Raw genomic sequence first — 27,517 nt, 5'->3', positions numbered from 1 at the left:
TTGGAATAATAGACCATTAATATTAAAAGAGGGATACCAGGATATTAAAAGAGGGAAACCAGGGATACCTCCTGTTGCCCTCTCTTTTCAATGTTTAAACGGGAAATGTACTTTCTGAAATCAAGAAAGATTACCTAATTATTGTGAACGTTGAAGTATTCAATAATTTACAATATGTGGACTAGATATTCCTCCTAACTTTTACTCAAGGAAATTTACAAACATTATTTTTTTGACAGTGTAGGAAGAAATGACCACTTAAAATACGGCTGCTAAAATTATATGTATTTTCAGTCTTGCTGTATGGCACAGAGGCCTGGAGAATAACGGAAACATTATTGAGGAAGCTAGAGTCATTCGAAATGCGGGTGTACCGACGTATCCTCAAAATATCCTAGACGACTCACACCATCAACGTAGAGGTATTACGCCGAATGGGAAAACAAAAAGAAATCTCTTTCACGATTAAGAAACGGAAACTTGAATACCACGGCCATATTATGAGACATGATAAATATCATAATATACTCCAACTGATAATACAGAGTAAACTAGACGGCAATCGCTGGCCCTGAAGAAGGAGACACTCTGGATTCAAAACTTATACTCTGGGCTAATTAGCAAAATTCATGGAAAAGTTATTTACCAGCAATTTTATTGCTGGAATTGAATTATGAGATCCTATATATTAATAATATAGGTATGCAAAGTCCGCAGATAGTGTGCTACTATTTATATAAACAAAATGGCGCCGACAAATCATATTTTTTTCAATTTTTCTCTATAACTCCGAAGATTTTAACTTTACAACAAAAACACTCAAATAAAAATTCACCGCAATTAAATTCTGCATCGAGATGGGTTTTCCACGATTTGCTCCGACGAAAATTTTCCTCGGAAAATGCGGGTTTTCCCAACTAAAACTCTAATTTTCAAATAAAGTTTTAGGTGAGTAATTATTAATCAATAATTAAATAACTTAGCGATATCAAAGCTTTCTTGATATAGATTGTATTTCCAGAAGCCGGTGAAAATTAAACGAACATTTTAGCAACAATTCAATTGTTAATTAACATTTTACGATCGCAATAATAACCAAAATAATCATGATACATTGATCAAACTTATAAAGATTATAAAGATGAGATGCTTATTTAATATTTTATCGACAAAATATAAATTTTTCTTTTTTTTGCATAATCTTTAAATTTTGAAGAAAAATAGTTATAATACGCTGGTCTAATTAGTAAAGTACAAAGAAAGGTTATTTACCAGCAATTTTATTGCTGGAATCGAATTATAAGATCCTATATATTATTAATATAGGTATGCAAAGTCCGCAGATAGTGTGCTACTTTTTTATAAACAAAATGGCGCCGACAAATCGTATTTTTTTTCAATTATTGCTCTATAACTCCGAAGATTTTAACTTTACACCAAAAACACTCAACTAAAAATTCACCCCAATTTAATTCTACATAGAAGCATGTTTTTTCGATTTGCTCCGACGAAAATTTTCCTCGGAAAATGTGGGTTTTCCCAACAAAATGGCGAATTTCCAAATAAATTTTTTGAGCCAATATTTATTTATCAATAATTTTATAGCTTGGTGAAATAAAAGCTTTCTTGGTTTAGGATATAAATTCAGAAGGCGGTGAAAATGAAACGAATATTTTAGCAACAATTCAATTGTTAATTAACAATTTACAGTTGCAATAACAACCAAAATAATCATGAGACATTGATCAAACTTAGAAATATTATAAAGGTGTGATGCCTATTTAATATTTTGACGACAAAATATAATTTTTTCATTTTTTTTGCATAATCTTTAAATGTTTAAAAAAATTGTTATAAGAAAATTAACATTTCTCAGAAGTTATTTATTATATTCTAATTTTATAAAATACTTAAAATGCGTATTTCATAGGTCTTAAAAATGAATGCTTTAAAAAAATTTTCCAACCATTTGCAAAAAAGTTATGAAACAGCAAAATAAATACACGAATTCTCCGTTGTTTATAATTTGTTTTAATTGTTTCAAAGCTTAAAAGGAAGTCTATGGTACAATCTAATTACTCACAAGGAATGTCAAGAATTAGTGCAATGGTTATATTTTAATCAAAGATTAAAAATACTTTTTTTTTAATTTTTAGCGCAAAAGTAGGCCTGATACAGAGTCGGAGCTAAAATGTTCACTCGAAGCGACTGACACGCAGCATACATTATTTATAAAAGTGTACGTCTCGCGCGGCCGGTCGTCGCTCCGAGTGAAAATTTTAGCTACAGTGCTGTATTATTCTACTTTCGCGCGTGTAAATTACAAAAAAATATATTTATAATCTTTAATTTAAATATAACCATTAAACTGATAATCGATATTTTTTTGTAAATAATTAGCTTGTACTTTAAACTCACTTCTACGCTTTGAAAGAATTAAAAAAAATTAGAAACACCGTAGTAATCGTATTAGTTCAGAGAAATAAGGAAAAAAAGTATCCTGTTGGTGACACAACCCCCTCCAGGCCGAAACTAAATTTTTTCAGTACTATGGACATCTACAATAATAACCTATATGTTTCCTGCAGCCGATTTTGATGATATACATAGTTATAAACAAATGAAGTTCAAAAGACGGTAAATTTTCGCTTTTTTCGTCTATTCTTAAATAAATAGGCATTTTGGACAAGTTTGAGAATAAGAAACTCATAAACCGTATAAAAAACTTCAATATGGCGTTCGCTTAATATGTCTATCCTTATTGGTTGCCTAGAAAATTGCAAAATAAATCATAAATTTTGAGTTTATATAAATATTCATAACTTATGTAAAAATTAACTTAGAACCTTGTTATTACACCGAATGCTGAGACTTATGGTGCTTAATTTATATCCTAAATTTAAAAGCAATTGGTCAAATAGTTTAAAAGTTATTTAATTTGTTTATCCCAAATTATTTTTTTTGCAACACTGTAAGTCAGAAAATAATGAAGTTACAGTAATACTTTGGATAGTTTATGAAAGAAGAAAATTTACAGTATTAATTTAATTTAAAAAAATACAAAATTATTTTGCAAAACCATGCATATTAAAAAAAGGGGGGTCTAACTATGTCCCTAATTGTCCTAGGACAGTTGTTTTTCTTTCTAAATGTGTATAAAAATTCAGTCTTTCTAAATATGAAAAATTAATTTTTCTACGAGTAGCGGTTAAAAAGTTATTCTAATTGTTTATAAGTAAGCAAAAAATTGACATGTTTTGCAAAATAATTTTACACTGTTTTAAATTATTTTTTGTCATTTAGTGACAAGTTATGAATATTTATAAAAACTGAAAATTTATGATTTATTTTGCAATTTTCTAAGCAACCAATAAGGATGGACATATTCAGCGAACGCCATATTGAAGTTTTTTATACGATTTTTGCGTTTATTACTCTCAAATTTGTTTAAAGTGCTTAACTTTTTGGTAATAGACGAAAAAAGCGAAAATTTAGCGTTTTTTGATCTTCATTTGTTTACTATGTATATCTTAACGGTGTATATTAACTATGTATATCATCAAAATCGGCTACAGGAAACATATAGGTTAATAATATAGATGTCCATACTACTCAAAAAATTTGGTTTCGGCCTGGAGGGGGATGTGTCACGAGAAAAATCTTATTTCCCTGGACTATGTGTTTACTTTGCTGTTTCATAACTTTTTTGCAAATGGTTGCAAAAAAGTTTTAAAGCATTCGTTTTCAAGATATTTGAAATGCGCACTTTAGCTATTTTTTTAAATTAAAATATAATAAAAACTTTCTGAGAAACGATAATTTGTTTATAACTATTTTTTTAAACATTTATAGATTATGCAAAAAAATAAAAAAATTTATATTTTGTCGACAAAATGCTAAATAGGCATCTCATCTTTATAAGATTTCAAAGTTTGATCAGTGTATCATAATTAGTTTGGTTATTATTGCGATCGTAAATTATTAATTAACAATTGAATTGTTGCTAAAATATTCGTTTAATTTTCATCAGCTTCTCGAAATATAATCTAAACCAAGAAGGATTTTAAGTCACCAAATTTTTTAAATATTGGTAGATAATTACTTATCTAAAACTTTATTTGAAAATTAAAAATTTTGTTGGGAAAACCCGCAGTTTCCCAGGAAAATTTTCATCAGATCAGATCGGGAAAAACAGATCTCTATGCAGAATTTAATCGCGGTAAATTTTTATTTGAGTATTTTTGTTGTAAAATTAAAATCTTCGGAGTTATATAGCAATAATTGAAAAAAAACACGATTTTCGGGCGCCATTTTGTTTATAAAAAAAGTAGCACACTATCTGAGGACTTTGCATACCTATATTATTAATATATAGGATCTTATAATTCGATTCCAGCAATTAAATTGCTGGTAAATAACTTTTCCCAAAAATGGCCTATTCTCCGATAATCAGCCCAGACTATTAAGCCAATGGTTTGGACTAACTAACAACGATCGAGTTATTCAGAAACGCCGTAAACAAAATTAAAGTTGCTATGATGATAGCCAATGTCCGCAACGGACAAGGTACATGAAGGAGAAGTAGGAAAAAAGGCAGCAAGTCTGGATCGGAACACTCAAAAAAATTTAGATCGTAATATTGATTAACAGTGATTATTGAATGGTATTTCGTTGTAACAACGATTGAATTTTTTGTTTCAACGAACTTTTAGACATTGACGAATGTCTTTGGTTATTGTTACAATGATTGAATAATAGTTGTGAAAACAACTAGAGTACAATAATCAATAACACTCAATTTATTCAGCCAATAACTTAGTTTCGTATATTTAATAAATAATGTTAATGCTGGCAGCAACTTAATTTCTTCATTTCGTAGATGACAAGCAATTACTTTGGTTTATCGTGACAACGTACAGACAGATTTCATTAAAACAATGTACAAATGTTGTTAATATAGAGTAATATATGATTATTGTATAGATGTAAACTGATTGTTGTGACAGCGAATGCAATAATCAATCTACTACTTCTTTTAATAACATAACAACAATCAATGCTTTCATGGTGACAATAAACGTAGTTGTTGAGACAATAAATGTTTTGCTTGACCATTTGAAATGTAACGGCTTTTCCTTATCGTGATACCCCTAGCTTCTCTGTGTTACCATTTTTTAAAAAAGAATTCTTTGTTAAACAATGCTGTTACCTCTGCCGAAATGCCGAATAATAATTTCATTTCGTTTCAAGTGTAGTCCGTAGTAGAAGGACGTTTTCGTGTGTCTATTATCGTGAAATTTCGGTCGAATTATTTTTAAATGTATTCATTTTTTTCGAATCCTGAGAAAACTAATTAGTATTTTTGAAAGCTTAAACGCAGAAAAAAATATTACAGTATTATCGAAGGTCTGAAGTCCCTGAGAACTTCTATAATGATTATAAGTCACAGGGGTGAAAAAGAGAAAATTTAGTATGATTTTTAATTTCACATATACCATTCAAAAGAAACTTATTTTTATTCTAAGGGACTTTCAGCCCTCGGTAATAATGTAATATTTTATTCTGCGTTTAAATTTTTCAAAAATAATTATTAGTTTTTACAGGATTCAAAAAAAATGAATGCGTTTAAAAAGAATTCGATCGAAATTTTGCACCTGTGCTCTCAAAAAGGATTAAAGTATTATATATTTTTGGAATCACTATTTCAAACGCTTTTAAATGAGCTGTCAAATGATGTACTTTCCCATTTAAAAAAAATCATAGTTATGCCTGCCACCTGAAGAGGGATCGTGTAAAGTTCGAAACATTGATGTTATAATATACTTTCATTATTTTAAAAATCGACCTATCCGATCGTTTTGCTTATGTGCTAAAAATAAATAAGTTAATAAGGGGAGAGTGTAACACTTATTCCAGCGCACTGTATAAGTGAAATCATAACATGATTTCTCATATTATGAGAAATCACACAGTGTAAAGTCCATTAGGTTTAGGACAAAAAAGGGGGATTTAAAAAATCCGGTCGGTCAATTAACGACGTTGTTGGTTCAAGGAATAGTTTCAATGAACAGAGTCCGTAATATCAATAAAGTAATATTATGGTATACATAATGAATGTTCATCCATTCAATAAACGTAATATATTGGCTCAACTAACGAAAATAATGAATTGATGAACATCGCTTTGTTGTTCCAATAAAACCAAGAATTGGACAAATTTTAGGTATTGCGTTTGTTGTCTGAATTAACATTTTTATTGATATTACGTACCTTTTTCGTTAAGTGAAGATAAGGAAAACCAAAATACTCCTATTTAAAATCTAAACAACAGAATATAAATATAAAACCGTCTAAATGTAAATAGTACCAAAAGTGAGCAAGTTCAAGGTGGTTAATCAAGGTAGATGTTTTTGCCTTTAATTGCTCGCAATACACGTCCTAAAACACAAGAACACTTCTTTACAGCGAAGAGACGGTTCACAAAAAAATCGTTTCTTGTTTCTTTCTCGTAATATATTTTAACATCAACATCACTTAGTAATACCTACGACATACTTGAAGATCACTGGAGATATTCTCATAATGTGACCTTCATTCGACTAAATAAAATAATGTAATTGCTAACTGAACAAGGACACCATTCTACGTTTACTTAGTTAGTCTCTTATTAAATTTTAGAATATTTATTGAATGTTACAAAAATATTGCGTACGCGGAATTATTGAAAATTTGTTCATTTTCGTAAAAGGAATCTAACAGAAATCTGCGGTTTTTTTCTCAGACTATATTATCGCTATGAATGTGTGAATATAAATATATAATCTCAAACCTCGTTTGGTCAGTTTAGTTATGCGAATCATGATTTTGAGGAATCTTGGCTTTTTAAGTGTTGTGTGTGTGTTAGAGTTTATTGCCATTGTAAGTACTCGTTTCTCCTACGATTCACTAAGTTTAATTGGAATTTGGAAAGACCCAAATAGTTCAGAGAAATAAGGAAAAAAATATCATGTTGGTGACACAACCCCCTCCAGGCCGAAACCAAATTTTTTGAGTAGTATGGACATCTGTTATAATAACCTATATGTTTCCTGCAGTTGATTTTGATGATATACATAGTTATAAACAAATGAAGATCAAAAAACGCTAAATTTTCACTTTTTTGGTCTATTGCCAAAAGATTAAGCATTTTAAACAAATTTGGAAGTAAGAAACTCATAAATCATATAAAAAACTTTAATATCGCGTCCGCTGAATATGTCTATCCTTATTGGTTGCTTAGAAAATTGCAAAATAATTCATAAATTTTGAGTTTATATAAATATTCATAACTTATGTAAAAATTAACCTAGAAACTTCTTATTACACGTAATGCTGGGACTTCTGGTGCTTAAATCGTACACTAAATTTCATAACAATTGGACAAATAGTTTAAAAGTTATTTAATTTGTTTATCCCAAATTCATTTTTTTGCAACACTATAAGTCAGAAAATGATGAAGTTACAGTAACACTTTGGATAGTCTATGAAAGAAGAAGATTTATACTAATACCTTAATTAAAAAAATTACAAAAAATAATTCTAAGTATCGCAAAATTTTTTTGCAAGAACATGTCGATTTTTTGCTTATAAACAATTAGAATAACTTTTTAACCATTACCCGTAGAAAAATTATTTTTTGATATTTAGAAAGACTGAATTTTTATACAAATTTAAAAAAAAAATTTGTCCTAGGACAATTAGGGGCGAAGTTGCCCCGCCCCCTTTTTTAATTCACAGCAGCTTTCTTTATAACAATTACGAAATCAAATCAGTCACATTTGAAAGAACATACTTCAGAATTTTAATGTACCAAATATAAAAAATATATACTTTTAAACAAATCGTCCACAAAGCTTCAAAATGTGACCCTTAAAATCGGCCGGCCTTGAAACTTGGGAGATCGATGAAAAGGGGGAAGGAACTGTTAGCTGTATCTCTTGTCCTCGCCTATGGATTTCGACGTTTCTTTTTTTAATTTGTATGTACTTTTTACGTACAGTACGAGTATGCATTATTTAAATAAATTAATTGATGTATACATCATCAAATTTGTTTAAACAATTTTTTTTCAATTTTTTTTAATAATATTTGAAGTAATTTTAATTACAAAACATAAATATTTATGAATAATATAATAATGCATAGTTTTTTATTAAACTTAGTAATAATTTAAAGTATGAAAAACAAATTATCCCATTCAATTGTTTCTTAAAATAGTATTGGTCTATGGAAATCAGAAAATCTCAAATAAACAAAGTTTTATTTTTTTGGTAAACATGCTATTAGATTAATGAAAAACTGAAGTTATAGACCCACCAAACAAGAGATAAACGTAATTGATTGGGGTTGGAAATTAAGCTAAGAACCGTTAGCACCGATCCGATCAACAGATCTTCTTTATACCAGATATTTTATTAAAATCAACTATCTGATCTTGCAAAACTGGTTGCACTGAGTACTTGTTAGTACAGAGATATAAATAGTTTATGGACTTCGATAACCAAAACCTCAATCTTTCTCTATTATCTATTTTGGAGTTTATTTTTTTAATCTGTATGTACTCTTTGCGTACGTTACGGATATGTTTTTTGTTAATAAAGTGGTTATTTAATTAACTATGTAAATTGTGTAAACAATTTTTGGAAATTCTTTTACGATATTGTTAGGATAACTTTGTTGGCAATCATAGGAGTGGATTATATGCACTTGACTCTACAATAACTTAATATCTTAATAACTTAATAACTTAATAACAATAACTAATAAATAGGAAACTGATAATTGTTAATTTTTTCATAAAAATACAACTATTCCTAGATAAATCTCCTTTAATTTTATTTTAATAGTCTTGTTATCATACCAAAATGTATGAAATATCTTAATTTTTGTTTTTTTTTGCAATCTTAAAATTATAACTTTCAATGTTGTAAGATACAATTATTATAATATTGTAGAAAATTTCTGAAAATAATTTTGTTCTTTTTATCCTCTCTCTAATTTTGTTACATTTCATTTTTCGTTTATGTAGTAGCATGTTTATCAAGAAATAAAACCTAGTTTATTTGAGATTTTTTATTTTCAATTCAATATTACATATAAGCCAATTTTAGATTTAGGAATAATTGAATAGGAATAGTATATAATAATTACAGCGTGTAACAAAAATACAGGTCATACATTTAATCGCATATTCTGGGACCAAAAATAGTTCGATTGAACCTAACTTACCTTAGAATAAATATGCACATAAAAAAAGTTACAGCTCTTTGTAGTTACAAAATGAAAATCGATTTTGTCCAATCAACTTACAAAAAAAATATAGTAAAATTTTGACACCTCATAAAAATTTTGTGGGGGTTTTGTTCCTTTAAACCCCCAAAAACTTTTGTGTACGTTCCAATTAAATTATTATTGTGGTACCATTAGTTAAACACAATATTTCTAAAACTTTTTTGCTTCGCAATACTTTTTCGAAAAGTCAGTTTTTATTGAGATATTTTGAATATTAATCAAATCCACCACATATTTGTATATGGTTAAGTACGATTATGGAGACTTCGTAATCGTATGAAAATTTATTTATAATTTACATTTTTAGGTATATTTTGAACCATATTAAAAAGAAACCACATGCCCACATCTTGATAAAAGGTAAATTATCGAAAAAATACTAAGAGACAAAAAAGTTTTAGAAACATTGTGTTTAACGAATGGTACCGCAGTAATAGTTTAATTGGAACGTACACAAACATTTGGGGGATGTAAAGGAACAAAACCCCACTAAAATTTTTATATAAACATATTAAAAAAGAAGCCGCAACTTGATAAAAACTGCCTTATCGAAAAAATATTAAGAGGCAAAAAAGTTTTAAAAACAGTGATTTTAACTAATGGTACCACAATAATAATTTAATTGGAACGTACACAAAAGTTTGGGGGGTTTAAGGGAACAAAACCCCCATAAAATTTTTATGGGATGCACAAATTTCACTATAATTTTTCTTTAAGATGTTCCTGTCATAAGAATGATACATGTCCATTTTCAATAAAAAATCTCTAATAGTTTTCGATGTATTGGAAAAAATCGATTTTCATTTTGTTACTTCAAAGGGCTGTAAGTTTTTATGTACACATTTGTATTAAGGTAAGTTAGGTCCAATCGATTTATTTTTGGTCCCAGAATATGTGACTTAATTTATGACCTGTATTTTTGTTACGCCCTGTATAACTAATATGTACGTTTTACAATAAAAGTTACATCAAATATTATAAAAACTGAAAAAAAAATTGTTTAAACAAATTTGATGGTGTATATAACAATTAGTTTATTTAAATAACGCATATTTGTAATGTACGTAAAAAGTACATACGAATTAAAAAAAACAACGAAATAAATAATCGAGAACCAGAGATACAGTTAACAGCTCCTTCCCCCCTCTCATCGCTATCCCAAGTTTCAACGCCGGCCGATTTTAAGGGCCATATTTTTAAGCTTTGTGGACGATTTTCTTGAAAGGATATCTTTTGTATACCTGGTACATTAAAACTTTGAAGTATTTTCTTTCAAATGCGGCTAATTTTATTTCTTAATTGTTATAAACAAAGCTGCTGTGAATTAAAAATAGAAGGGGGTTAACTTTGTCCCTAATTGTCCTAGGACAATTGTTTCTCTTTCTAAATGTGTATAAAAATTCAGTCTTTCTAGATATGGAAAAAGAATTTTTCTACGGGTAACGGTTAAAAAGTTATTCTAATTGTTTATAAGCAAAAAATCGATATGTTTTTGCAAAATGATTTTACACTATTTAAAATTATTTTTTGTCATTTTTTTAAAACAATTTAATAGCACAAATCTTCTTCTTTCATAAACTGTCCAAAGTATTACTGTAACCTCATTGTTTTCTGACTTATAGTGTTGCAAAAAAAAATAATTTGGGATAACCAAATTAAATAACTTTTAAACTATTTGACCAATTGCTTTGAAATTTAGAATGTAATTTAAGCACTAGATGTCTCAGCATTCTGTGTAATAAGAAAGTTCTAACTTAATTTTTACATAAGTTATGAACATTTATAAAATGCCAAAATTTATAATTTATTTTACAATTTTCTAAGCAACAAATAAGGATAAACATATGCAGTGAACGCCATATTAAAGTTTTTTATATGGTTTATCAGTTTCTAACTCTCAAATTTGTTTAAAATGAAAGAAAAGACTAAGTTTTTAACTAAAGTTTTTCAATTAAAAATTTTTTAAAAATATTTAATTTACAAATATTTTTATTAGGTTGAAAAACTTGGTCTTTTATTTAGCCGATGCTGCTAGGCACCTACTACCATCTCGTCAGTTGCGGTGGGAGATGGATATGTCGAAGATTTTTACCTGGGCCAGAGAAAAGCAGCCTATGCAGTCTCTGATGAACCTCTAACAAGAGGTGAAATCGTCGATAAGAGTGCTGGCTGCACTCTCTGATCTGAGTAAAAATTAAGACAGTTTTGGTTTCGCACCGCAACTGAATGAATAAAAATGGTATACATTTTTATTTTTATTTTTGTTTAAAATGCTTTACTTTTTAGTAAAAGACGAAAAAAGCGAAAATTTAGCTTTTTTTGATCTTCATTTGTTTATAACTAGGTATATCATCAAAATCGGCTGCAGGAAACATAGAGGTTATTAATATAGATGTCCATACTACTCAAAAAATTTGGTTTCGGCCTGGAGGGGGATGTGTCACGAGAAAAATTTTATTTCTCCGGACTAAAAGAATACCTGTTTAAAAACAATAATGTTTATACACCTACTAAAAATTTGTGAATAAAAATATTACATGAATATGCAAATTAAAATAAAGGGTGCAGACAGTTTCAATGCATCAACGCAAAAGTATAAATAAATCATAAAACAATTTTACTCTGGGCAAATTAGAAAAAAAAACAAGGAAAATTTATTTACCAGCAATTTTGTTACTGGAATCGAATGCTGTGATTGTGTATATTGGTATGCAATGTGCACAGAAAGTCTGCTATTTTTTTTATAAACTAATTAGCGCCTCTATATCGTGTTTTTTTGTTATGGCTCTATAACTCCAAAGATCCTAACTGTATACCAAGAACACTCAGATAAAAATTCACCGTAATTTAATTCTGAGTCGAGATATTTTTTTCCGATTTGCTTCGACGATAATTTTCCTCGAAAAATCCGGGTTTTCCCTTTATTTTCAACTAAAATTTTAAGTAAGTAATTATTTTTCAATAATTGAATTAGTAACATAAAAGCTTTTTTGGTATAGATTATATTTCCAGAAGCCAGTGGAAATTGAAAAAAATACTTTAGCATCAATAAAATTTTTAATGAAAAATTTGCGATAGCAGTAATATCCATAATAATAATAAAACATCATAAATACTATGATTTCCGCATAAAAATGCATTATATTACCTATCTAACGTACTTTACTGAATTGAAGTTGGACTACTTAAGTTGATCGGCATGTGAGGCGACGTCAAAAACAATAGGACGTTTGGTAATTTTTTATTATTACCTTTTTATTAAGGTCCTCGTTCTACATACAAATTTTCATTTCTAGAAGAAACTCATATGTACATGCACAATTCATAAGATTATGGATGGGTAATTCTGCATGAAAAAATAATGACAGTTTGTTTTATAAACCTATGTCCGTAAATGATTCGTTTCCGAGATAGGGGGTGTTGAAATTTTTGGGGTGTTGAAACAGACGATTTATTTATTGGTTTTAAACCAGTTGAGATATGCAAATGAAGTTTGGTGGATTTGAAGGGGTAGTTATTGAGTCTTTTTTAAAATAGAGCTATGAATTTTATACTCATGATTGGCGCGCATACAGGTAATGGTTTGAATTTTTTTTAAGAAAATAATAGTACGCCACCGATATATGTCAAATTAGAAATCATTTTCGAAGTACTCGTTCAATTTGTGACAGAAAATCTATCTTCAGTTTTTTTCATGCGACGACGCGCCGTTTTTATCCAAAAATTAAAACATCTTAACGCTTACAAAATATTCGACATCATACAATATTATGAGCCTATATTATACAGGGTGTTTCATTAATAATTGTCCATATAGTAACTGGAGAAACCTTTGCACAAAATACGAAGATTGAACCTAAAACACTTAAATACAATGTGGTTACTTACTGAGTTACAGGGTGTCTTATCTAAAAATTTAAAAACTACTTTTGCTCAGCATTTTAAAACTATTCGACTTATCTTTTTCATACTGGGCAGGAAGTATAAGTACTGCACAAAGTACTAAATTATGTTAAACAAACGTTTCTGTCTATTACCAGAGGCGTACGACGGGAGAAAGTGACCCTTTCCAAATCCTACGCCACTGGCGGAATTGCTATTTTAGTTCAATTTTGGATTCTCCAATACTTTCTATGAAAATAATATACTCTTCATTAGTAACGATTAAGTCATTAGTTTTAGAGATCTTTGAATTTAAAAATGAAACGACACGGTTATTTTGATTAATGTATTGTGTCGCTTCATTTTTAATTTCAAATATCTCAAAAACTAATCATTTTATCGTTACGAATGAAGAGTATATTATTTACATAATTGGGTATTGAAAAATCAAAAAATTACAATAAAATAGCAATTTCGTCAGTGGCGTAGAATTTGGGAAAGGTAAACCAGCCATTATCCCCTGTCGTACGCCTCTGGTAGTAGATAGAAACGTCTATTTATCTTAGTTTAGTAGGGTGTACAGTACCTACATGTTCTTCCAAGTATGATAAGGATACGACAAATAATTTTAAAGTACTGGGTACAAATAATTTTTAATTTTAATCATATGAATTTCATCATTAATTAATCAAAATAACTGTGCCGTTTCATATTTAACTTTTAAGTAAAGTTAGTGAAAGTTAGGACAGTATTAGAGAATCTAAAAATGGCACTAAAATAGTAATTCCTACAGTGGCGTAGAATTTGAGAAGAGTCAACCATTCACTATCCCTGTCGTACGCCTCTGGTAGTAGCTAGAAACGTTTGTTTATCATAATTTAGTACCGTGTATAGTAGTCGCACTTGCTGCAAAGTATGAGAAGGATACGTCAAATAGTTTTAAAATGCTTAGCAAAAATAGTTTTTAAATTTTTAGATAAAGAACCCTGTAACTCAGTAATGAACCACATTTTATTTAAGTGTTTTAAGTTAAATCTTTGTATTTTGTGCTAAGGTTTCTTCAGTTACTATATGGACAATTATTCATGAAACACCCTGTATAGTCACCCAGCCTATAATGATTGTGTTATAGTTCCTCAGTTCCTCGGCTTTTGTTAGGCGTACGACTATAGTAGCCACCTCCAAAGTAGCACCGAACTGGTTTATTAAGTTTATTAACCTTTAACTACCCGCGCATCAAGTTATAACATAAATACACGCTTGCCGTACTTTGTACGCCACAAGAGAATACACTTAAAACCGGGTTTTGTTTATTTTTTTTGAAAAATACATTTAGTTGTTTGTTATAAACCTTATTCGGCATCAGCGAATGCTTGGGATTCCTTCTAAGTTAGAAAATTGGGATTTCTAACTGGAATCTGATCCCTAAAAAAATAAAGTTTCTAATAAAAAAATTTTTGAAATGTGATTTTTTAAATGAGAAAAAGAATTGTTTATAAAGAAAAATATATTTTGTGCCATAATGACTTTCAAACAATCGAAATATGTACTATTACTACAATCGTGGCATATTTTTACATCACCGGATACAACAAATAATTAACTGGTAATTACGAACTTCTCAGAACGCCGATTATAACTAAACTAAAACCAATTGTAAAGCACAATCCAGTAATAAGTTACATAGATCAACAAGGTCAAAAATTAAATTTTGAAATATACCGGGTGGACCAAAAATCAGTTAACGCTATCAAAAAAAGTCACGCGCAAGTTTGCGGCGTCTCCAAGAAAATATATCATGCTCTGTGAAGGGCCTTGCAAATAATCCACAGATAAAAGTTATTCGATATTTTCAGCAAGACGGTGCACCGCCTCATTACGGATTGCAAGTTCGTGAGTTTCCAAATGACCAGTTTAGTGATTGGATAGGGAGAAGAGACACAAATGAATGGAATTTAAAGGTGGTTTACATTTTGAACATAAAATGTAAAGCATGCACTTCTTTGTACTTACTTATTTACAATAATAAATAAACAATAAACGTTTTTTATTTCAGTTATTTTTGCTTTTATTAATATACAAAACGCTTAACTGACTTTTGGTCCACCCGGTACGTGGTCCACCCGTACAAAATACGCCAGTGCGTGTAGTTAAAGGTTAAGGATGCTTTGAAACTGTAGAATAAAACTAAAATTAAAACCAGTTGGTTTTTAAGTAAACCAAGGTTGTAATAAAACCGCTTTCAGCATAAAAGGGCCCACACTGAAAGAGGTCAATAAAACCAAAAAAAAACCTTCTTAAAACTTTGTTTTCTTAAGCAACTGGTTTAAAGCTTGTGTTAAGGTGCTTTTAAAACCATGTTAAAAGACACTAAGAGCAGGCAGTTTTATAGCAAACTTAAAAAGGTTTCTTAAATGGAGACTTTTAAATGCAATTTACCATATTAAGTCATATTAAATGATTATTTAAACCCATATATTCCATATAGGCCAACAAATTTTACATGTGTTATTATAGTTAGATACGTATTTGTAACCATGAAATAATAAAAAGTACTTGGTTATTTCAGACAGTCAAGGTACAAAAACACTTGCACACCCAATTTTATTGATAATATTAACAAAAATAGGTATAAATAACCCCCCCAAAGATCTGACTTTTGGCGATTAAAAAATAATTATAATAACACAATATAAATCCGAAAAACATTAATTTGAAAGAAAAATAATTTTATCTACAATTTTAATGTTTTAATATTAAAATAAATCGAATTTAGGTCTTTAAGTCGCTTATTTATAATTTTTATAGCTGGACCTCGGAGGTAAACTACACTATGTCATTTTAAGCAACCTTTCAGTAGGGCCGTTTGAATATTTTAAAAATCTTATATTTCCCATAATTAGGTATCTTTCGCTCTTAAAGACAATGTGATCATATTTTAATTTGTATAACATATAACTAGTTTATACAATCCAACTAATAAAACGGTAAAATTTGCCCTACTTACTGTAATTAATGGTAATTTACAGTGACATAGTACAGTTTACCTCTGAATGTTTTAAAAATTTTATATATCCCATAATTAGGTATCTTTCGCTCTGAAAGACAATGCGATTATATTTTAATCATAACATATAACTAGTTTGTACAATCCAACTAATGAAACGTTAAAATTTGTCCTAATTACTGTAATTAATGGTAATTTACAGTGACATAGTGCAGTATCAGAGATAAATAGGTTTGATCTAAACTTATAAAATATTTATTGAATTTAAAGGTATTTAAGCGCAAAAAAATAGCTAGGTACTTCTCATGAAACAAATTTTTATTCTAATTAAATGTTATTATATTAAAACCTGTGTTAACGGCCACCTGTCAAAATTGGCAACCTGTACTATAGTCTGTTCGCTAAACTCAGACGCAACTGGCTACATATTTTAGTCGATAATTTTTTTGTTTTCTGCCAATTTTGCAAAAATTGGCGAAATTACTAACTATTTAGTGATTATTAACTATTTAGTAATTATTTTTTGCCAATTTTACTAAAATTGGCAAAATTACCGACTAAAGTATCTAGAAAGTTGCGTCTGACTTTAGCGAACAGACTATATCGGCCATTTATATAATACGGACGCGGCCAAATAATCTCATTATTTTTAAAACCAATTTTATAGAAATTTACCAGTTACTATCGGCCAAAATATTTTTGTATAGGTACTTGTTTATAATACCCAGTATTGCGAAACACCCAATACTATTTTACTACTTCGTATTTATTTAAAACGAGCAGGTTATTAAAAATAACCTGCATAAGGGTTGGTGTCGGCGAACACGAAGAAAGGATGTCGTAAAATAAGAAACCGTTGTCGCTAAGAAACATAATAAACATATTATAATAGCTGAGAAAGTGAAAAGTCTGGTTTAAATTTACAAAAGTTTGTCGAAAAATATGGTGTTGTAAAATTATGAAGCTGTAATATAAAAAAATAAAAGTAAGTTGAAGAATTCTTTAAAACGCTTCATTAAACGCTAACATTTGATAACAATCTGAACAGATTCTGTTTTTTCCGTAGTATACAGTCTCTGGCCAAATTATTAGACGCAGTATAAAGGATTAAAAAAAAACGTTTATTATGAGGTAATACCATTGTAATACTAAATAGGTTTTATGTATGTACCAGACACAAGGTATATTGTTTGGTTGTCCATTTAATTTTATATATTTTATCACAAATAGAACATTATTATTAATGAACCAATATGTTTTTACTGACTCTTGAAAGAAAACAGAAATAACAACAATGTTGGCAATTTGTTTCTGACATATTTTGGCTCAACAAAATAATAATATTTAATAATACTTGCTGTTATTTCTGTTTCTTTTATATATATATTTTTTTTAAATTTAGCATAATTTTAAGTGATGCATAACTTTTGAAACTATATGTATAATTAGAATAATACCATTCGAAATAGAAACACCAATTTTTAAGAGAAGGTACACAATAGTGGTTGCTTGTTTATTACAATGTATTAATAACCATGATTTTTATAAAAACAACTAGGTAACTATAGAAAAAGAATAGATGAAAACAAAGAGATTTATTTCTGTTCAGAAGAATAGTTACCTATGACCCGTTTGCCGCTAGGTGCTCAGTGCACTAAGTCAACATAGTGTTGTTTGCGATCAACACTCAGTTAGTAATTGTGAGGTAAAAACACCCAAGTTTACATGGCGCTTTTTATCTCTCAAATTATTTGAACATAGTGTTCTATTTTTTTGGTAATTTCGTTTTCGTGGTCATTAGTACCAAGTGTAGTATACCTCTAGAAAGCTCTTGGAGAGCTGAGTGAGTTAAAAGAATAACAACAAAACAACGCCATGTCGACATAGTGTATTTTACCTCCAAGGTCCAGATATAAGCCTTATAATATTGTAATCTATCAAGTCTTTCAGCATCTCCAGAAAGAAATATGGCCGAAAACCAAATAAAACTATTTAGTCTATCAACAGAGAATTTTTAAGATCAAATGGTTTTATTTTATACCTCTTTAAGGGCGTATATCCTAGATAAAAGCAAGGTTGCCTTGGAATTAACACCGTTCAGTTTTAATGCTGCTGTAAATAAAGCCACTCGGTTTTAATGTGAATCTAACCTTAAAATCGAGGCGTCGTAGTGCTGTGTGTGTTGTATTCTTTGAAAAATAAGCCGACCAGTTCGTTTATATTTTAAGTACTTGCGACTTATTTCTTCCATACTAACTGTGCTTCCACTTTTTACAACACACTACACCACTGATTCACTCTAAAACAAATGGTCAATCATTTTGGACTTGAAAGAAGTTTGAGGGGATGAGTTTAGTTTTATTGTTTCTAAAAAGAGGCATAGTTTAGTCTTTACGATAACCAAATTGATTCAGTTAAGAATGTTTGGTTTTAATGTAGCCTGATAATTGCTTTTAAGAATGCAACTTTAAAGAAAACTAAAAAATAGTTTTAAGGGATATGATTTACTGACATAATAGTCTTGAGATCAAGTAGTTTTAATAATAGGTTTTATAAGTCACATTAGGAGAATCTTTAAAACTGCAATAAAACTAAATGTCACAAACTAGAATTTAATAAAACCAAATAGTCCGGAAGTTCTTCATAAAACTGATTAGTTTTATAGTGAACTGAGAATAAACCATTTTAAAGCTACAATAAGACACATTATCTATTAAGATTAATAGTTAGTCTTATTTGATATTCTTATTAGATACTTTAAAACTAGTCACAAATTAATGCTTAACAGTTTTAAAGTTCTGGCAGTTTATCTACAAGGTAAATTTAAAACCATCATCTTCTTATTTACCACAATAAAACCTATATAAACCTTAAATAAAACTAAAATGTTTTTATTGTGCTAATTGGGCTGTTTCCCGTGCCTATTAGTTGTTAACGCTTTTATGTCTACTTCATCTGTAAGGATAACCGTGAAGGCCGTTATGACGCTATGTAAAATTTTCTCTGTTACTCCAAGGTCCAACCCCGTTATTCCAAATAATTTTCTTTTTTGCGTATGGCTATGTTCATACCAGGCATCCTCGTATCAATTTCTATTTTTAATTTTTCCGCGACACCCTTCCCTTTGGACTTTACAAGAATATCTCCCCCTTCGGTTTTTTAATCTGTACTATTTTGTTCCTACCTTTCCGATATCTATCTTTATATTCACTTCATTTTTTAACACGTCCGTGTAAGTTTCACCTCCTGTTTTAATTAGGATGCTTCCTCTTGTTCGCTTCTCACCCCTCTATCCATTTCTTTTCCTCTTACTATAATTTCCTACGTAATATTCTCCCCAGACTCTGACTCACGAATTCCAGTGACTTCCACACGTCGTCTTTGTTGATCTCATTTTTGACGATTACTCTGACCATTTCCAGTTGCTTCTCCCTTTCTTTTATCTGCTTGATGGCCTTTTCGGCCATCTCATACATCCCGTGTCTCTTTATTTTTACGACGTATGTGTACCACTGGTTTTTTTGACTAGCCACAGAGTTTCTCTTAGAATTTTTGATGTACTCGATATCCTCCTCTTTGCATCCCTCTATGAGTTCAAAGACTTCCTCCCTATATGTTTTTATTACACTATCTACCCCCCTCCTTTATTTCTTTTTTCGGTATTTTGTCCCCCCTGTTCCCACTTCGTGTTTTCAAATTCTTTTTCTTTCCATTTCTTTGAGTCTCCCCCTTTGTTTAAGATCCCTATTATTTTTTCTGCCTCCTTCCTCTGCCTTTCTTGTTCTATCTTGACATTGCTCGCATTGACATTGCTCATAAATGACATTGCTTGCATTTTATCACTTCTTTCTCCCCTTTTGACAGTTGAATTAGGCTGGTTGTATTTCGAATCGTGTCTATTTCCCCCAGTAGCTTCTTCATTATAATCCGTTCTTCTTTATCCTCTCTTTATCCGTTTCGTCAGAGTATTTATTACTCTCCTCTAATTTCTCCTTCTTAAATTTCTCATTAATCTCCAGACTATCCCCCTTCCTTATTTTTACTTGTTGCATTTCGATTCTTTCCCCCTAATCGAACAGGGTTTCGAGGATGCTTTCTTCCATACCCTGCCATCCTGCATCCCCTTGCCTTTTTTTTCCTTCGGCTTCTACCTCCGCATTCTCTACAATTTCTGCCGAGGAATCTTCCTATCTTTTGTCTCCATCCTCTTTTTCTTCTTGTTATCTATTGATTTCTCCTAGAATATCTTCCCCTACCAGTGTCAAGTGTTTTTGGGCACCCGACTTGTTCATTTTTGGCTGCTGGCTATGCCAATTCAATAGTTTCAATTCGAATTTTCTCTGCTCTTCTTCGTCTACCTTGCCGTCTAGCTTCTGTTCTTCCCTACTCACGTTTTTATCTGTAACGTTATCTTTTTTCGTTTGCATTTGGTCGTGTTCGTCTTTTCTCTTTGCTTTTTTTGTTTGGTTTGGATTCATATGAATTCCCACTAGTCGGGACATGCTATTCGTTAAGGCTGTATTGCTTCGGGAGGTCGTCAGGTATCCCGAAGGGGTACCATTACAAAATGTTGCGGGGGAACGCCCCTTATTACCCGGGGATATGAAAAATAGATTACGACGGATTCTCAGACCTAGCGAATATACATATAAATTTCACAAAAATCGGTCAAGCCGTCTCGGAGGAGTATGGCAACTAACACTATGACTTATGGAGGAGAATTTTATAGATGTAAATATATAATTGGCTATTAAAGATAGGGGTTGGTGATAGAAGGTGCAAATTGAGGGTTGTGTGTATTTTTTAATGCTACATCATATAAATTTAAGGTAGATAATTTTTTTCAAAAGAATAAAAACATATCAGGTGGGCAACTTCCCTTATAACTTATGGGTATAAAAAATAAAAAATAGATTACAACCTATTCTCGGGGTTTACATGATATACGTGTAGATTTTCATAAAAATTGCTCAAGCCGTTTCGGAGGAGTATGATAACGAACATTGTTTCAGGAGAATTTTATATTTATAGATCTTCTTCTTCTTCTTTTATATAGGCAGTACTGCCTGTTTTTCTTCAACGATGCCTTTCATTCTGCCCCTAAGTTATCATTCCATCTTTTCCTTGGGTGTCATATATACTAGGGTGGATCGAAAAATGGGTTTTTTCTATTATACAATTCTAATAGCACGGAAAATTTGCGCATAGACGTCATTATAAAGGGAAAAATAATAAAAACATTTCTTTTTCAAATTTGAAATCGCGCAGAAGGCCTAAAGTTACAAAAAAAGACAAAATACCGGTAATTTTCAAAAACACGTAAAATTACAAAAAAAAATCTGTGTGCGTTCTAATAGTGAAAAAAGTGTTAATAAGAGTGTCCTTAATGCATACAAAAGATAATTATACCCATTCCCGTTTAACTGAATTCGCGCAAAAAGCATAAAGTTGCAGGTTGTTTCGTAAAATAACGATATTTCATTATTTTCGATGATTTTTAAACATGTGCCAAAACCATACAAGTTGTATTTTTAATTTGTGATAGTGTAAAAATTATTCAAAATAGTTTTCCTAATCCATAAAAAATACTTTCGGACCTGTTACTCCTTAACTGTATTCGCGCAATAGGTCTAAAGTGTAGTATACGTAAGTTGTACAGTCCCGTAAAAACTCGGTTTTCCATATCTGTTGAGTGTTTTTTAACACATTAAGGTTTGTAATAAGACTATAACAAGTGATTTACAAACAAATTTATTAGCCAACACATCATATTGCAGCTCTCAGCTCATTTCAACATTTAATCTGTGCTGAAATTACCCAGGACTCACGACGAGGACGTGGCTGCAAGGCGAGTCCCACCCCCACCCTACCCAACCAACCAACCAGGGTGAATCTTATTTACAATGTTTACAGTAATTATTTACTCTGTACTATGTATGTATTTATTGTAGGCAAAAGGTTATTTACATAGAAGCCCCTTTAAATTCCGACTTTGAATTAAATGTGGGCATCAGCTGCCTTGATTTTAAAGTAGCTCGAATATAACCATCTCGATTTTCATGCCCGCACAATTTTTCTGTTGCCTCTGTAACCAGTTTTACACACCTCTCAACTGACTGGGTGTGGCATGGGAATTTGAGGTATTAAACTCTGGTAAAGTTTTGTCTTTCAATAAAGAAGTAATATGTGCAGTTGGTATCTTGGACAGTAGTGGTGGTGGTGTTAACTTACAGATTGACCAATCAATAAGTTCGGTATAGTCGTTTGCACTAAAATTTATTGAAGGTATTTTAAAGTCCCTAACGTATCCTTAAGCTGATGGCTCATTTCTGGATTTTAGGATCCTCCTGTAGCCAAGTTCCCTAATGTGTGGTCTTTCATCCATTATCATAGCCAACATCATATTTTCAGGGTGGCAGAAGAATGCGTTCCTTTGAACTACTGGATCAAGGATTTTCTTGATATTGTCCGGTAGATGTCTGGTTGTTTTAACTACCTTCAAAATATGCCTCGGTCCATCTTTCACAGTGCAGTTTTTCTTTATATCAAACCAAACAGGTGCATATGTCTTCACTATCTAATTTGCAAGAGTCTGTAACTCAATTGTGGGAGTAGTTTGGGAGACATACAATCTTAAAACCCGGTTAGCACAGGTTAGCCAACGAGAGTGACTGATGCGTCCAGGATTCTTAGCAGCCAATTCTGGATTACAGATTCCTGTGTTGACCGCTCTGACAATGTCTAGGAGATACTGCTCATCTTTACTCAGATCGGTTTTAGTGATATCAATGACTTCTTCTGATTGGATCGGCTCAAAATCTACAACAGGGAGTTTCTCAAAGCCAGGGAGTTGTTTTCCAATTGGACCGCTGAATGAAACTGGTCTTATTATAAATCTCAACTATTTGCGTTCCTACGGACTCGGCCACAGCTACAAATCCTAACTCTTTCTTATTCTTAGGGCTAAATAACAAAGAACGTTTATACTTCTCATCTAAGCAACAGAGCAGCATATCCTCGTATGTGGGCAACGAGAATCCACTTAGTTCTTTGGGTACGCCGATGATAGGGCACGCAATAGACTGTCTTGTAACACGCGAAGTTTTTGGAGACGCCATTTTAAAACTACGAAATACACTTCCACTTTGTCACACTGTTAATACAACACTGGTTGATTGCACTAGTAGCACTAGCAAAGTAGTAACGTGTGCGAGTTCAACTACGCGTGGGCGAGTCCACTCGGTGCCGGCGAAGGGGAGTAAGCGTTATTCTTTTGCGCGAATACAGTTAAGGAATATCAGGTCTGAAAGTTTTTTTTATGGATTAGGAAAACAATTTTGAATGGTTTTCACACTATTATAAATTAAAAATACAAATGGTTTGGTTTTGGAATATGTCTAAAAATCGTCAAAAATAATGCAATATCGTTATTTTACGAAACAACCCGCAAATTTAGGCTTTTTGCGCGAATTCAGATAAACGGGAACAGGTCTAATTATTCTTTGTATGCATTAAGGACACTCTTGACAACACTTTTTTCACTATTAGAACGAAAACAGACTTTTTTTTTTGTAATTTTACGTGTTTTTGAAAATTACCGGTATTTTGTCTTTTTTTGTAACTTTAGGCCTTCTGCGCGATTTCAAATTTGAAAAAAAAATTTTTTTATTATTTTTCCCTTTATAATGAAGTCTATGCGCAAGTTTTTCGTGCTATTAGAATTGTATAACAGAAAAAACCCGTTTTTCGATCCACCCTAATATATACTTCTCCTGCCTAACGGTGACTTGTCCCTGGCTATTCTTACTATCCTTGATTCAGACATCCTGCTTATGTGCTCATTCCACTCTTCTTTTCTGTTCTTTACTCAGGTATTTATATTGTCTACTCCACATATGCGTCTGATTTCCTCACTTCTTACCTTATCCTGTAGTCCTTTTCCAGCAATCCTTCTTAAGATCTTAATTTCGTTGGTTTCCAGATGTCTTCGTGGTTTGCTTGTATCTGGTCTTGTTTCGGCCGTGTAAGTCATAACTGGCCTAATAACTGACTTATATATTCGGGCCTTTGTTTCCAACCTTAGGTGTTTGTTTTTCCAAATTGTGTCGTTTAGGCATCCGGCCGCTCTACTGGCTTTAATTATTTGGTCTTTTACCTCTTCTTCGATATTGTTGTCGGCTGATAGATTAATTCCCAGATATTTGAAAGTCATTACTTGTTGTATAATTTGATTGTCTAACTCCAATTTGCATCTAATTGGTTCTTTGGCAATTACTAAGCTTTTTTTTTGGGCTGATATTTTCATATTCATTTCTTTTGCGTTAATGTTGAACCCGTGCAATAATCTTTGTAGGTCGTCTTCGCACTCTGCTACTAACACGGTGTCATCAGCGTAACAGAGTATTTTTATCTCTCTATTGCCCATTTTGTACCCTCTTTTTTTTTCTTCACTTGTTTTATTATTGTATCCAATATTATGTTAAACAGTAGAGGGCTTAGTGAATCTCCTTGCCTGACTCCTGTGTTTGTTTCTATGGGTTCTGTTATTATTCCATTGACTTTAATTTCTATTTTATTTCTTACATATATGTTTTCTATCAGTTTTATGATATCCAGTGGTAAATTTTTCTCATATAGAAGGTGTATGTCATCTTTTAATTGGATTCTATCAAACGCTTTTTCTAGGTCTATGAAACAGAGAAAGGCTGGTTTGTTATATTCTAATGATTTCTCCGCTATTTGCCTTATCACAAAAACTGCGTCGTTACATGATCTTCCACTTCTAAATCCTTGTTGTTCATCCGATATATTTATGCACGCCATTATTTTCTCCATAAATATTTTTGTTGTGAGTTTCAGTATAATAGTGCTCAGTAAATTTATCCCTCTATAGTTACTGGGGTCTGCCCTATCACCTTTCTTAAATAACTCTATCATTTGAGTGGTTCTCCATTCTTCTGGAATTCTTCCTGTATTTATTATTGTACTTATATAGATATTCAGTTCTTTGTGAAGTCTATCCCCTCCGTATTTTAAAATTTCATTAGCTATTTCATCTTTCCCAGGAGCTTTTCGATTTTTCACCTTTATTAAGGCGTTCTTTATATCTTCCTCTTTAATTGCTATTTCCTCCCCGATTCTAATCGTGGTGTTTCCAGTTCTTTGTGGTTAGCTGTTTGATAAAGGTTTTTTAGGTAAGTTGTCCATGTATTTGTAGCAATATATTTTACTTCTATCAATTCCTTCATCTCTGCTCTTTGACCTGTTATCATTTTCCAGATTTCCTTTTGCATCCCATAAAAGTCGTGCTCCATCTCTTTTGAAAATGCTTCCCAATGTTCTGTTTTCTTCCTTCTTACTATTGAGTTTAATTCATTTCGTACTCTCTTATATTCTTCATATGTTTGTCTCGTTCTTTTGGACTTGTATTCTAGGTAGATTTTCTTTTTTTCTTGGAATTTTATTTTTATTTCTTCACAGAACCATGGAGTTCTCCTTTTCTTTCGTATATGTTTACTTATCTTACGTTCTCCAAGTGCTTCCGTTGCTGCCATTTTGATATTATCTCTGATCTTCCTCCAACTTTCTTCTATGTCTTCATCCGGTGTAATGTAGTTTTCATTCACTACTTTTTGCAATCTTCTCTGGTATAGATCTCGTGTTGACAAGTCTCGTAGCTGTTCTACCTTTATTCTTGTCTCACATTCAACAGGGTCTTCTTTCCTGTTTCTTTGTAGCTCTATTCTGATTTTTCCAAGTACTATATTTATAGATGTAGCTGTGAATTCTATAAAAAAACTGGCTAACTTTGAGCCTAACTAACCTAGGCAAATTTTTTTTTCAGACATTCTTGTAAAATTATCAGATTTTTAAATCACAAAGTAGATTTAATCTACAGTTCGTATTAACAAAGTTATTCAAATTATTTATAAGCCATAAATGACTAATTTATTAAAATGTTTTCGGAGTAGTAAAAATTACTTTTTTTATTTTTTTTTAAATACGTTGAAAACATAAGTATTCTTCTTTTGTTTCCATAGAATTGCTGTAACACTATTATTTTCTGAGCAATAACATTGCAAATTGTTTATCAGTGGGAAAAACAAATTGAATAAAATTTAAACTTATTGACGAATCGTCTTGAAATTTTGTGTGTATTATATGGACTGTTTGCCTCTACTATTCATTCATTATCAAAGTCTTAAGCTTATTTTTGGAAAAGTAATAGCAAATTTTAGATTTTCGAAATTTTAGTTTTATTTTATAATTTCAGCAACAAATGATTTTACCAAAATTCAAAAACAGCATTTTAAACCTTTGCTTATTTACTAAAAGACAAATACTTTAAATAAGATATTTATGCCCGGTTGCACCAACAGATCTTAAGCTTAAGTCGAGAATATCATAAGAATTAATATAATATAATTATAATATATCACATTAAGAATACCATAATATAATAATAGATATAATTGATAATAAGGTAAGAATCTAAAATTATGGTGCAACGTAAGTAATACTCAAGGAGGCCCCATCTATAAGTAGAGCTTAGCTAAGCTGGAGCTTAAGATCTCTTGGTGCAACCAGGCATTAGTTACTCTATTTTTACCTGTAGCGATTTAAACGGAAAAACTGCCATTTTTTGGCCCTAATTTGTTAATAACTAAAATTATCCTCCGAACTGTGACGGGAATTTTTGTATTTATAATGTCTTAAGTATAGAACCCAAAAAACCCATTAGCATAGAAACATTTTTTTAATGCAAAGCACATTTTATTTTAGTGGACAAATGGAATTATTGCCGAACCAAATAATTTCCTCCGAAATACCCTTTTGGATCAATTAGATGAAATTGAAGAATATGGAAGACATGTCATGTTTAAACGAAACGCAATTGAATTGGCTAGTAAGTTGACAATGCACCCGTCGTTACACGCGCCACGTTTTTTACATAAGTACACACCCTGCGAAAATTTCCCTCCTGATACTTTGTTTTTAACTCCTTTTTTCAGCAATTTATCAATATAGACAATAAGCGTTTTTGTTGACAAATAATTATGACATGTACAGATTTATAATGTAGCTCTTGCTAAATTTATAGCATTACTTCTACTATTTATTATTTACAATATTTTACTATTTACAAAAATATCTATATTACAAATTACTCAAATCTATTAATTAAGTCTCTTGGTTTGAATTTTTTTAATCTTCTTTCTTTATGAAAGTGTTCAAACAACGGCTTGGCTAACTCGTTAGGATGTACAGACGCTCTTTCGCGATATGTTGCACTATATT

The 27,517-nt window shown here is 30.9% G+C and overlaps 1 protein-coding gene across 2 annotated transcripts in view; it reads left to right on the top strand.

Annotated features, from left to right (window-relative positions):
* The window catches only part of LOC126890406 (microfibril-associated glycoprotein 4-like), a 214,652-nt gene that overhangs the window by 155,510 nt on the left and 31,625 nt on the right, over positions 1-27,517 (top strand). Inside the window, exons 1-2 of one of the 2 annotated variants that reach the window (XM_050659309.1) lie at positions 6,742-6,918; positions 27,002-27,125. In XM_050659309.1, coding sequence (XP_050515266.1) covers positions 6,850-6,918; positions 27,002-27,125 — 193 coding nt within the window. In that variant the 5' untranslated portion in view covers positions 6,742-6,849. Of the gene's footprint in view, positions 1-6,741; positions 6,919-27,001; positions 27,126-27,517 lie in introns of those variants that run through there. The other variant, XM_050659310.1, reaches the window with a different exon arrangement.

The sequence above is a fragment of the Diabrotica virgifera genome, chromosome 8, assembly GCF_917563875.1.
Source record: "Diabrotica virgifera virgifera chromosome 8, PGI_DIABVI_V3a".
Lineage (NCBI taxonomy): Eukaryota > Metazoa > Arthropoda > Insecta > Coleoptera > Chrysomelidae > Diabrotica > Diabrotica virgifera.
Note: the sequence above shows the minus strand (reverse complement) of the source record. Positions and strands in the feature narration are given on the sequence as shown.